Source organism: Lithobates pipiens, unplaced genomic scaffold (genome assembly GCF_037356315.1).
Source record: "Lithobates pipiens isolate NorthernLeopardFrog02 unplaced genomic scaffold, aLitPip1_a1.2 Scaffold_19, whole genome shotgun sequence".
NCBI lineage: Eukaryota > Metazoa > Chordata > Amphibia > Anura > Ranidae > Lithobates > Lithobates pipiens.
In genome coordinates, this window is record NW_027507764.1 from 443,032,496 (window position 1) to 443,045,064 (window position 12,569).

Sequence of the window (12,569 nt, forward strand, 5' to 3'; positions counted from 1 at the left end):
GGATAGGAGTTGCCTATCATCAAAATATCAATTTCAGTACCAATGGGGGAGGAGGGGGGAGGGCGGTCCACCCCAGGTGCCACACATTGGGGGGTGTCAGCCCGGTGCCCCCTTTGAGTGAAGCGGTGACAGCGGGGCACCAGGCACAGGCAGCGGGGCTATGACAGCCAGGGCAGTGAGAGGTGAGCTGTGACAGAGTGCCCTAGTGTGCACCGTACCCGGGGGACTGACACCCAGGGCCGACCGCCAGATTCACTCTGCCACTCACAGCAGGGGAGAGAGTGAGCAGCGCTGAATAGAGGACGGCAACTGCTGGACTTAACTTTTCAAATTAACCAGCAGGTGATTAGTTTCTAGGTGGCCCTAACTTGTTTATATGAAAAATTAACTCCGGCAGTTCCCACCCTCTGTTCAGCACTGCTGTGTCTGCAGCTCTGCATGCATGTCCTAGTAAGGTAGGAATGTGTAATGTTCAGGGGTACAGAGATGGGGGGGCAATGCGTAATGTGCAGGGGTCCAGAGCTGGGGGGCAACGTCTAATGTGCAGCTGTCCAGAGCTGGGGGGGGGCAACGTGCAATATGCAGGGGTTCAGAGCTGGGGGCAATGTGTAATATGCAGGGGTCCAGAACTGGGAGGCAATGTGTAATATGCAGGGGACCAGAGCTGTGGGAGGCTGTGTAATGTACAGGGGTCCAGAGCTGTGGAGGGGCTGGGTAATTTACAGGGGTCCTGAGCTGGGCAGGGTCTGTGTAATGTATAGGGATCCAGAGCTGTGGGGGCTGTGTAATGTACAGGGTTCCAGAGCTGTGGAGGGGCTGTGTAATGTACAGGAGTCCAGACCTGTGTAGTGTAAAGGGGCCCAGAGCTGCAGGGGGCTGTGTAATGTACAGGGGTCCAGAGCTGTGGGGGCTGTGTAATGTACAGGGGTCCAGAGCTGTGTAGTGTAAAGGGGCCCAAAGGTGTGAGGGATGTGTAATGTACAGGGGTCCAGACCTGTGTAGTGTAAAGGAGCCCAGAGCTGTGGGGGCTGTGTAATGTACAGGGGTCCCGAGCTGTGGAGGGGCTGTGTAATGTACAGGGGTCCAGACCTTTGTAGTGTAAAGGGGCCCAGAGGTGCAGGGGGCTGTGTAATGTAAAGGGATCCAGAGGTGCAGTTGTGGAGAGGGGGTACACAGTAGTGACAAAGAGATATTGGGGCGGTGCAGAGGTATAAAGGGGGGCACAGTTGGGTGTTATTACATTTTAAAATGGGGGGGGCAGACATAGGATCTGCCCCAGGTTCCAAATGCTCTAAATACGCCCCTGCTCCCAGCTCTGTGTTTAAAATTCCATTCTAACAGCCACTAATTATACATAGTTTATAGATGAATGGGTAAATTAGAGGGCTGCTAAAATCTGCTGTCCATAAAAACAGCTTAGAATTCAGTGTCTCTGCTGTGAACTCTAAAGACAAATTTGCTCACAATGCCTATAGCTTAATAGGTCAATTTGGACTTGTTTAAACGGCTTTTTACTAATTGTTCAGAACATGGAAATACTTTATTATGCATAGCCTTGGCACAGGTATGTGTTATTGGCAATGTTTGAAACACAAATCTTGAGTATTATAAATAGAAATAGTTGCTAAGGGCAACTCAGATACACTTGTTTTAAAACAGAGACTGTTTATTGATTGTGTACTGGCTAGAAGGGCAAAATGGCCCGTCGAAACTGAATTAAAGAGGTACCCTTTAACAGGAAAGGTGGATTTGCACTGCTAAAATCCTAGCACATTCATTAAACTCTGCTATGATGAACCAGGTAGTAGATCCACTGGCACTCATTTTCACATTTGAAACCCTGCCATACTATAAAAAAATAAAATAAAATTAGATACGTTGTTAGTAAATAGTAACTAGCCAAATATAGTATGTACACGACAACCAAGTTTACTCTTATGATGTTTTATCAGAAACACCATTTGTGTTCTCTGATGTTTAAACACTACACCCTGTTAGATTCTCTTACTTTTGTTGCAATATATTTGTCGCCCTGCTACATCAATAACTTTTGTCTGTCTTCTTTCTCTTGCTAGATGCTCCAGGAGAAACATGTCCAGTTCTTTGTAAGTGCTGTGAAACATGTGTCCTTGTTCTGCTTCTATAGTTATTGCTTGCTCAAGCAGACTCAAGTTTCCTTTTGTTTTATCCAAATCCACAGACTCTTCTGTAATAATCGAGAGGCATTTATCATCGTCGTCACTCTTGGTGATCTGCTGGTGACTGGTGATGTCAGGCTCTGATATATCTATTGATGAGTTGCTTTCAGTTTCTGATAGTTTCTCATGTTTAATGTTCATTTCTCCCTTGTGCTTATTGACATGACTGAACGTGTCCCTTGCATGGTCCTGTGCATTGAGCTCCGAGTAACTGGAAGAACTGTCCCACCCATTTTCAGATATGTCAATGCTGCCGTTATTGTCTTCAGGTGAAAATGGTGGTGAATCATTTTGCTTGGATAACTGCATTCCATAACTTTCTTCATGACTTTCTATATTAGTTTTAGCTGATTTAATAACACTTCCTGTATGGTTATCTGTCAGGGTCTCTTTTACTGTCCTGCCCAGCAATGATGGGTCAGTGATAAGATTCTGATAACAGGTCTTTGCCTCGGTTGTATGGGTAGTCACACCAGTTGACTGCACAATAATTGTACCTATACAAAACAAAAGACAAGCATTAAAACCTCTCCAATATTTTATATATATATATATATATATATATATATATATAGTATAGCTCAGCGTCTTCCGACAGTCCTCAGTTAAAGTGTGTCTAAAGGCAAAATGTTTTTTGGTTCTTGATAGAATGGATAACCATGGGAACCTTTCATTTAATTTAATTCCTGAACCCTCCTAATTTCTTAAAGAGTCCCACCATTCAGTTGGACATAGCTTCTAAAGGTTTCATAATGGGATTTTCACGACCCCTAAAATGTATTGGATTTAGTAACACTTAATTTTAAATATGGACAAATAAATTTATTTTTCTGGATAATTTAACAATCGGTGTGCTCCTCACATTGTTTTAAATGTTTGAATTCCTCCCAGTTTGCTCTTCAATGCCCCTCAATATGTGTAAGCTGCCAAAGCATCAATGAGTTTCACATATAACTCCCTGTTTCTTGATACATTTTATTGCCTCACATCCATACCTTGAAAAATGTTTTTATTGCTGCCTGGGAAAATTCATGCTCTCTATTTGTACTATTGATCATTGTCATTAGAACTGAAAATTAGGTAAAAAGTTAAGCCAGTAATAGATTGATTGAATCTCGGCCAGTTCACCACGGACCAGCCAAGAATGAATCCATCTATGGGCGGTCTGTTTGATCAACTTCAGTGCAATCAACCCGTCATATTTTTTGCACGTGGTTACCGCCTGTGACTGTAGCGGCTAGCAGTGATCATTGTGTTCTGCCGGCAGGGAAAGCTCCCCGCTTTCAGAACACAATGATCACTGCGGGAAGGAAGCTTTGGTTGCAGGAAAGACAATTGCATCATCTATGGATTGCTTTACAGTTGTCACCAGAACAGAGGGAATTATTTAAATAGGGTGTTTGTCAGGGTGACAACTGTCTAAGAGAGGATTTCTCCTACTTTTAAAAGTGATATATGAAATTAATGAGCCTGGTAGGTAGTAAAGAAAACGAGTGTACCACATCCAAGATTAAATAGGAAGTACAAAAGAAAAACTGGTTGGACTTTATATGTGCCCATAGACTACACAGCACATACTGTTATAATTGAACATTTTTTTTTGAGAAAGGTTTGTTTGATGATAAAGTATGTGATATAAAACCAAACACAAGAAATTATCTCTTAGATGAATAGATCCCCCTTATTCAGTCATATACAACTATATTAACTAGTTAGATCATATCATGAAGCTCAAGTCCAAATTTCTTCAACATGTTTCATGGGGCAAGCTGCTTCAACAGCAGAATGGAGGAATTGAAGAGGTGATCATATCTCTAGATCAGGGGACTCCAAATTATGGCCCTCCAACTCCAGTTATTTAAGAACTACAATTCCCATAATGCTTAATCATGTTAATGAATGTCAGAGTGTTGCAATGCCTTGTGGGATGTGTAGTTCTGCAACAGCTGGGTGGCCTTAGTTTGGAGATCTCCGCTCTAGATGATCACCTCTTCAACTCCTTCACTCTCCTGATGAAACATATTGCCCCATGAAACATGTTGGGGACATTTGGATACCACCTTTCAGCTCTCATTTTGAAGTAATGTTTTTATCTTTGAACAAAACTTTCTCTAATATATTTCACACTTTTAACAGTATTTACTGTGTAGTCTATAGGGATCAAGTGAAGTAATTTTTCTTCTTTACCTTTTAGGAAATAAAGAGAAATATCCCCAATGGGAGACAGACAAAAATCAAAAACCTAAATGTAATTTTAACCATTCTTTACACCATCTAAAGCTAATAAAGAGGTTTTGGACCGTAAAAAAAAAAAAAAAACTGCTGAGGAAAATACAAATCTGACTTTTCTGAACTCTCCTTCTGTAAAAGCAATTCCCCGACTCTGATTATGAGCCTATAACTGTATTTTTCTACACCACTAACTCTTGTTCCTGATCGGTGACTCAGAAAGGACTGAAGGCAGGGAATTATTGTGACTGGCAAGCAACCAGCATTTCTGGAAGGATAGGAATTGCCATCCCTTGTATTTCTTTAACCACTTGACGCTGGGCCATTGCAAATATGAGGCCTCTTGGCACCTGGTCCTTGGCACACAGAAGCTGCATATTTTCTTGAATTGTGGTCAATACAGTGTGCCGAAAACGTGCACTGTGAGCTCCCGACACAGTTACCGTCCCCTAACCGAAACCTCCTGTTCACTACTTGTGATTGGGAGTTTTAGGATCACGTGACCTTAAGCCCCACAGAACCTCCTGGTATCCTAAACTTCTTAAAGGGCTGGGAGGTGCCAGCTTGAAGACGTAAACCATGCGCGTAAGAAAAAGTTAGAAAAAAAAAGAAACAATATAGCGTATACAATTGCGGCTGAAATAATTTTTTAATAGAATGTTATTAAAAATGACCTCCTTTTCCATCTGCAGCTCTGTCATTTTCAGTAAAATGCAATGCAATATGGCTACCCGGATGTGTTCTGTACAAAGATGGTGTACCAAATGCCCACTGAAAATGTAATTTCATGCTTGTGTGACTGGCTTACTGATTTTCCCAGAAGTCTGCACTTAGATACACATCAAATCTGATCACATCAGATCTGATCACATAAAATCTGATGATACACATCAGATTTTTGGCAAATGTCATTCTCACAAACAAAGGGATGCAGACACATCCAGACACAGTGTGTAGAACGTACTGGCCTCTAGAAGGAACTGTGAGCCCCGAGTGCGTAGCCTGTACGTTCTACACTCTGTGTCTGGATGCTTGCTGAGCACTGCTGACGCCACTTCCGCTTCCGCATTCCAGGATGGTTAGCGTGGAGCTTCCCACACCATGCACAACTAGCTGCTAAAACAACCAGGACTAACATCCTTACAGCAAAAGGACTGCCAGTGGAGCCTGCACCCTATCACCAACACACTCCAGGATTTTTTAACCTTTGATGGACATCACCTCTTTATGAACCTACAAACCAGTACGTTTTAAAAAACCAACATATATTTATGTGATAGAACTCCAAAACCTCCCATTCCTGTTGTTTTTTTTTTGCTTGTATACTGAGGTTATGGACACCCTTTGAGGATGGCTGCCTTCTCGTCTGCAAATAAACAGTGACTGACTTTAATGAGCCATTTAACCACTTAAGGACCAGGCCTCTTTTTCAGACTAGGTGTTTACATGTTTAAAACAGTTTTTTTTTTATAGAAAATTACTTAGAACCCCCAAACATTATATATTGTTTTTTTTTTTCTAACACCCTAGAGAATAAAATGGCGGTCATTGCAATACTTTTTTGCACACCGTATTTGCGCAGCGGTCTTACAAGCGCACTTTTTTTGGAAAAAATTTACTTTTTTGAATAAAAAAATAGGACAACAGTAAAGTTAGCCCAATTTTTTTTATATTGTGAAAGATAATGTTATGCCGAGAAAATTGATACCCAACATGTCATGCTTCAAAATTGCACCCGCTCATGGAATGGCGTCAAACTTTTACCCCAAAAAATCTCCATAAGCGACATTTAAAAAAATTCTACAGGTTGCATGTTTTGAGTTACAAGTCTAGGGCTAGAATTATTGCTCTCGCTCTACCGATTGCGGCGATACCTCACATGTGTGGTTTGAACACCGTTTTCATATGCGGGCGCTACTCACGTATGCGTTCGCTTCTGCGCGCAAGCTCGTCGGGACAGGGGTGTTTTAAAAAAAAATTCTTATTTATTTTACTTGATTTTATTTATTTTTACACTGTTTTAAAAAATAAATATAATTGGGTCACTTTTATTCCTATTACAAGGAATGTAAACATCCCTTGTAATAGAAAAAAAGCATGTCAGGTCCTCTTAAATATAAGATCTGGGGTCAAAAAGTCCTCCAATCTCATATTTGGACTTAAATGCAATAAAAAGAAATTAAAAAAAATGTAATTTAAAAAAATGACATTGAACAAAATGTTCCTTTAAGAGGTATGGGTGGAAGTGACGCTTTGACGTCGCTTCCACCCTCCTATGGTATAAATACGAGTGGGCACCATCTTAGCCTCACTCGTCTTCATACCCAGCAGTGTGCAGGACCCGATCGCCTCTGCCGCTACGATGGCTCTGCTAAGTGGCGGAGGGCGCAGGAGAGCAGCAGGAGGGGGGTGGCACCTCTCCCGCCGCCGATAACGGTGATCTCACGGCGAACTCGCCGCAGAGACCACCATTATCGCACACAGGATCGCCTCCTGTAAAGAGGGATATCTCAGTTGTGGCAGCAGCTGCTGCCGTTACAGAGATATCACGGGCAGGCAAATGGGCGTACATGTACGTCCCTTTAAATTTGCCGCCCTGCCATCGGGAGCGCGCCGGCGGCGGCACGCTCCCGTGCTAGTCGGGACCCCCGTGAGTCCGGTCGCGAGACCCGCGGACTCGATCGCAGCGGGCATCCCCGCGATCGTCTCACGGAGCGACCGAATGGAGAAGTGCCGTTGTAAACAACATTTCTCCATTCTGCCTAGCAACTAGTGACGCTGATCTCTGCTCCATGTGATTGGAGCAGAGATCAGTGTTCACTAAATGAAAGCCCAACCCCCCCACAGTTAGTAACACGCCCCTAGGAACACTTAACCCCTACACTGCCACCCACTGGTTAACCCCTTCACTGCCAGTGTCATTTACACAGGAATCACTGCATTTATATAGCAGTGATTACTGTATAAATGACAATGGTCCCAAAAATGTGTCAAAAATGTCCGATGGGTCCTCCACAATGTCGCAGTCACAATAAAAATCGCTGATCGCCGCCATTACTAGTAAAAAAAAAAATAATAAAAAAATGATTAATAAAAATGCTATAAAACTATCCCTATTTTGTAAACGCTATAACTTTTGCCCAAACCAATCAATAATCGCTTATTGCGTTTTTTTTTACCAAAAATATGTAGAAGAATACGTATCGGCCTAAACTGAGGGAAAAAAATGTTTTTTTTATATATTTTTGGGGGATATTTATTATAACAAAAAGTAAAAAATAATGCGTTTTTTTCAAAATTGTCGCTCTATTTTTGTTTATAGCGCAAAAAATAAAAACCACAGGGGTGATCAAATACCACCAAAAGAAAGCTCTATTTGTGGGAAAAAAAGGACGTCAATTTTGTTTGGGAGCCACATCGCACAACCGCGCAGTTGTCAGTTAAAGTGACGCAGTGCTGAATCGCAAAAAGTGGTCTGGTCTTTGACCAGCAAATTGGTCCGGTCTGAAAGTGGTTAAAGTCCACATTTTTCAATGAGTTAGCGTGACTCAAAATGTGTGCTACCAAACAGTGGAGCAGAACGTTAAAGGGTGGCACAGTGGTATAGTGGTTAGCACTCTCACCTAGCAGTAAAAAGGGTCGCTGGTTTGAATCCCAACCACGATACTACCTGCCTGTAGTTTGCATGTTCTCCCTGTGCCTGTGTGGGTTTCCTCCCACACTCCAAAGACATGCAGGTAGGTTAATTGTCTTCAGTCCCAAATTGGCCCTAGTATACGAATGGGGACCTTGTATTGTGGGCTCCTTGAGGGTAGGGACTGATGTGAGTGTGCAATGTACAGGGATGAGGACAATTGAAGACACTCACTCAGGTTGAACTGGATGGACTGGTGTCTTTATTCAACCTTACTAACTATGTAAAGGGGTTAATATTGAACAGAGTCATGCTGTAACTCTGCAGAGTGACCACTGCTTACACTCAAACAGCTTGCTGACAGTGGATAGACTTTTCTACTCAAGCTCTCTCTGCTTTTCAAAAAAAACAAAAAACTAGCAACTTTTTATGCACCTGGAATGTATCAATCTGATTTAAACTAAAGGTTCAATTGGACTTTACATTTTAGGGCACTCACCTGTGGCCATTGCCAGTCAAAAGTAACCCCCCATGTTTTCAATAACTATCCAAGGACCTCTTATCCTTTTTGTGATTTACTACTAAGGAAGGAACAATATCAAATTGTATACTCCCATGGTAGAATATGTTCTACCGTTTCTTAATGCAATTTAATATCCCAACCAGGACCAAGCCCTATGAAACAGCTTTGTTTGCAAAGTGGCTGGGGAGAAAAACAGCATTAAATTAACAACATAAAATCCCATCACTTACTGCAAAGTCTTTCAATGAGCCGTGCTATTTCATAGACCTTTGTTTTCATTAGATTTCTGCTAAAGTTCTGCGGCGAGGAAACTTTAATAAATATCTCTATCTGTGTTAATTATCATGTTTCTGTCAAAATGACAATATGAACTGGGAAAAAAAATGGAGAAAAGCAGCAGGTTGTAGCAACCCGGATGAGAGGGTATAATGATAGCAGACAATACCGCTTTTATGCTCCACTGCAATCCTTATAAACAGCTCTGCAGACAAGGGCACTCACAAAAAAAAAGTCTACATTATGTATCTTTCTTGTAATTATCCCCCTAAAATCAACAGTGAACTGCCAGGATCAAGTAAATATTGTCATAGTAACTAAAAGCATTTTTGGAAGAAGTCACAACACTAGCCCTTTTAATAACTTTGATTATAGATGGCGTTCTTTTGTTTGGATCTATTCACTCTAAATCAAAAAAAAAAAAATTTAACATTTTGCATCCTAGAAAATAGACTGCATAAAGAGCCGCATATCATTCAGCACAATGGCCTATCATCTCTAGATTTCACATCCAACAAACTCCAGTTTTAAATAATAAATTAAACATAGTCTAAAATGCAAATGAAGTTTTTCTCAATAACACTGCAAGCTATTGAGAGATGGTGTAAAGGGTTATGATAATTTGAAAGTATTATGAACTGGAGAAAACAAATAAAAAGCATTTTCTGTGAATATGCTCAATTCATTGAACTATTCTCTCAATCCACTTAACTACCCACATGTGTACAATAATGATTTATAGACATTATGCCTAATTATGCATATTTGGGCTGTGTTAAAGTGCCTAACAAAAGCTCTGGAAAGCAACAATTACCTCTGTTGCTTAGTTACATAGTTTAAAATATTCCTATTAAGTGCAGATTACAGGGGGTAGATATGCACATGTGCGGCCCAATGCATTTCACTTTTCTGTTGCCAAACTGTTAGCATTTTGGGACGTTTCCAACTTACCTAATGTTCGGTTCAACTGTTTGTTATGTGTTAAAAGAAAAAAATATTTATTAATTATATTTAAAAGAATAGGATTCATACAGTGAGTGATGATTTGAATTCTGCAAAGAGCAGTTTTACCCAAACCTTACAGTTCTCACTTTTAAAGGATTCCTGCTGTGTTCCAACCCTTGTAAGCTGAATACAGAATTTGGCATGCAGATAAAATAAGGGATAACAAGTAGGGCTTTTTTTTTTTTTACTTTATCGTTTCCCTTTGGTTAGAAAATTGTGGCTTACCATTAGACTTGACTCTATTTTTACAATTATACATTTAGCTTCCCACATTAGAAATGCATTTATTTTTCATAATAAAATAATTAATGGAAAGAACAGTTTGACATATATACATAATTTATAATTTCAATACTTTGCTGACATATTATGGCATCAATGAATTACATTTTATTTGGAATGCTAATGTAGAGCCTATTTAGAGAGTTGAACTAAGCAGAGTAAATAAATGACTGCTCACATCGCTCTCATCTAGTTGTGGACCAATGATATACTCAGCAGAAACATGATAAGTGAGTTCTCTTACCACAACTACCTTATAAAGTCATATAAAAACATAAGAAAAAAACTTGCTCCTTGTATGAAAAGAAGTCCACTTCAATGCCATAGTTAAATCTACTTAAGTATGTATTCTTAACTCTCAAAAGTACATTCTATTGCTCTTAACAACCCCAAATCTCCTAATTCCTAAATACCTTTTTCTTTTATTTTGTTGCTGTGATCTGAGTTCCTGCATGGGTGCTCAACCTGTGGCCCTCCAGCTGTTGTCAAACTACAATTCCCATCATGCTTCTGCTTGTGGGAGTCATGCTTGTAACCATCAGCTTTGCAATGCCTCATGGAATTTGTAGTTCCATAACAGCTGGAGGGCCACAGGTTAAGCACCCATGTGTTAGAGGGTGGTTACATTAGTTGTCCATGGTCCCATTATATGTAGGAACATAGCCACCTTCTCTTGCTCACTCCCAAGGTAGACTAGGGACTAGTGTTGGGCAAATGGTTTGGCTCAAGCATGAATTTGCAGCCATTTGCAGTGTGATATTGGTGTGGAGATAGATAGAACAGAGCTCTGTTCATTGCTACTAGCGAGTTATTGTGCTATAGTGTGCTACTCTGATTCTATTGTGAGTGTAGAGTGCAAGTATAGTGTTAATAAGGTGATAGTGCTGCGTGCGCGAGTGTGACCTTCCTTTTTTACTTTAGTGTCAGTTTAGTGTGAATCTGGTGATAGTGCAGTGTGAATGTAGTGTGACCATTCATTTTTACTATAGTGTCAGTTTAGTGTTTCAGGGCAGGTTTACTGCAGTATATTGAGGTGCGTTAGTGCATGTTTACAGCAGTAAATTGACATGCTTTAGCGCACTTTAACTGCAGTATATTGAAGTGCATTAGTGCACATTTACTGCAGTATATTGTAGCGCATTAGTGTACGTTTTACTGTAGTATATTGAAGTGTGTTAGCGCACTTTTACTGCAGTATATTGAAGTGTGTTAGTACACTATTACTAAAGTATATTGAAGTGCATTAGTGCACTTTTATGGAAGTATATGGAAGTGCGTTAGTGCACTTTTACAGCAGTATATTGTAGTGTGTCAGTGGAGTTTGTGTAGTAAGTACTCAAGGTAAAGTGCACCAAACACCACATTCCATTGATTAAAGTGCATCCAAGTACACATTTCCCCTTCTCTATTACATTTGGGTAATAAGCCACCCCATCATGTCTGGGGGGCCAACAAGGATAAGCAGACATCCCCATGCCACTATAAGGGGGGCATCAGCGTTATTTTGTCTCCTTGTCCACAGCATCATGCCTGCAGGAGTCAGGTGAGTTATTTGAACATAGCGCAGCCACTTGTTCCTTGACAATACACAGCCATTACTTGATTCTGATGCAGGTTCTATACATAGCACAGATGTGCTACTTTACAGGTAGACTACAGGGACCCCCCAGACACTATATTTAAAGGAATTTTCCATTTTTATTGTTTCACTTAAACCCTACTGGTGGTATTCTCAAGTGTGGCTCAGGGTTACATTTTACTACCATTAGTGGCAACCCGAGCCACATTTGGGATTGCCTTGCAGAATCCTGGTGCAGCATACTTACCTTGTCACCAGGATCCTGCAATGTTCCCCCGCTGTGTCCTCCGCCAGTTCAACCACCCGATGTCCTGTGTTCTGGGCTCTGTTCCCTGGTAGTGTCGCAATACATGGGGGGGAGCCCGGCGGAAAATTCAAAAAGTATACACAATATAACACATACAGTACACAAATCATTTCACCTCCCTTTTATCCCTAATGCTTTGTCCAGTGCCCTGCATGCACTTTTATATTATATATACTGTTCTTTTTGCCTGGAAACTTGAGATTGTACATGGCAACCAAAAAAGTGTCCCTTAAGTCAAAAGTGGTTTGCAGAATTGAGCAATAGTGAATCATGGGGAAATTAATTTTATTATTATTATATTATTATTTTTTATAATTATTTATAGTTATTTATTATATTATAATTTATGATTTCGTGTTTCAAACTTTATCATACCTGGGATGTCTACTAGACTCTTCTTTGGATAGATTTAAGTGAGTTATTCCTAATAATTACAGGCGTACAATATAAAACGTCAAATTTCTATGCAAAACAATGTACTATTTTCAGATTAAAAAATCTGACACAATCATACCGCCAGGGAGGCTACAAATCAG

General features: G+C 40.5%; 1 protein-coding gene across 7 annotated transcripts in view; it reads right to left on the reverse strand.

Annotated features, from left to right (window-relative positions):
• Positions 1 to 12,569, reverse strand: part of ST18 (ST18 C2H2C-type zinc finger transcription factor) — a 322,431-nt gene that overhangs the window by 135,486 nt on the left and 174,376 nt on the right. For all 7 annotated transcript variants that reach the window (XR_013277656.1, XM_077492678.1, XM_077492680.1 and 4 more), the window contains exon 5: positions 2,009 to 2,695. Coding sequence is in view for 6 of the 7 variants with exons in the window: in XM_077492678.1 (XP_077348804.1) it covers positions 2,009 to 2,695 (687 nt within the window). In the remaining variant the exon portion in view is untranslated. The remainder of the gene's footprint in view (positions 1 to 2,008; positions 2,696 to 12,569) is intronic.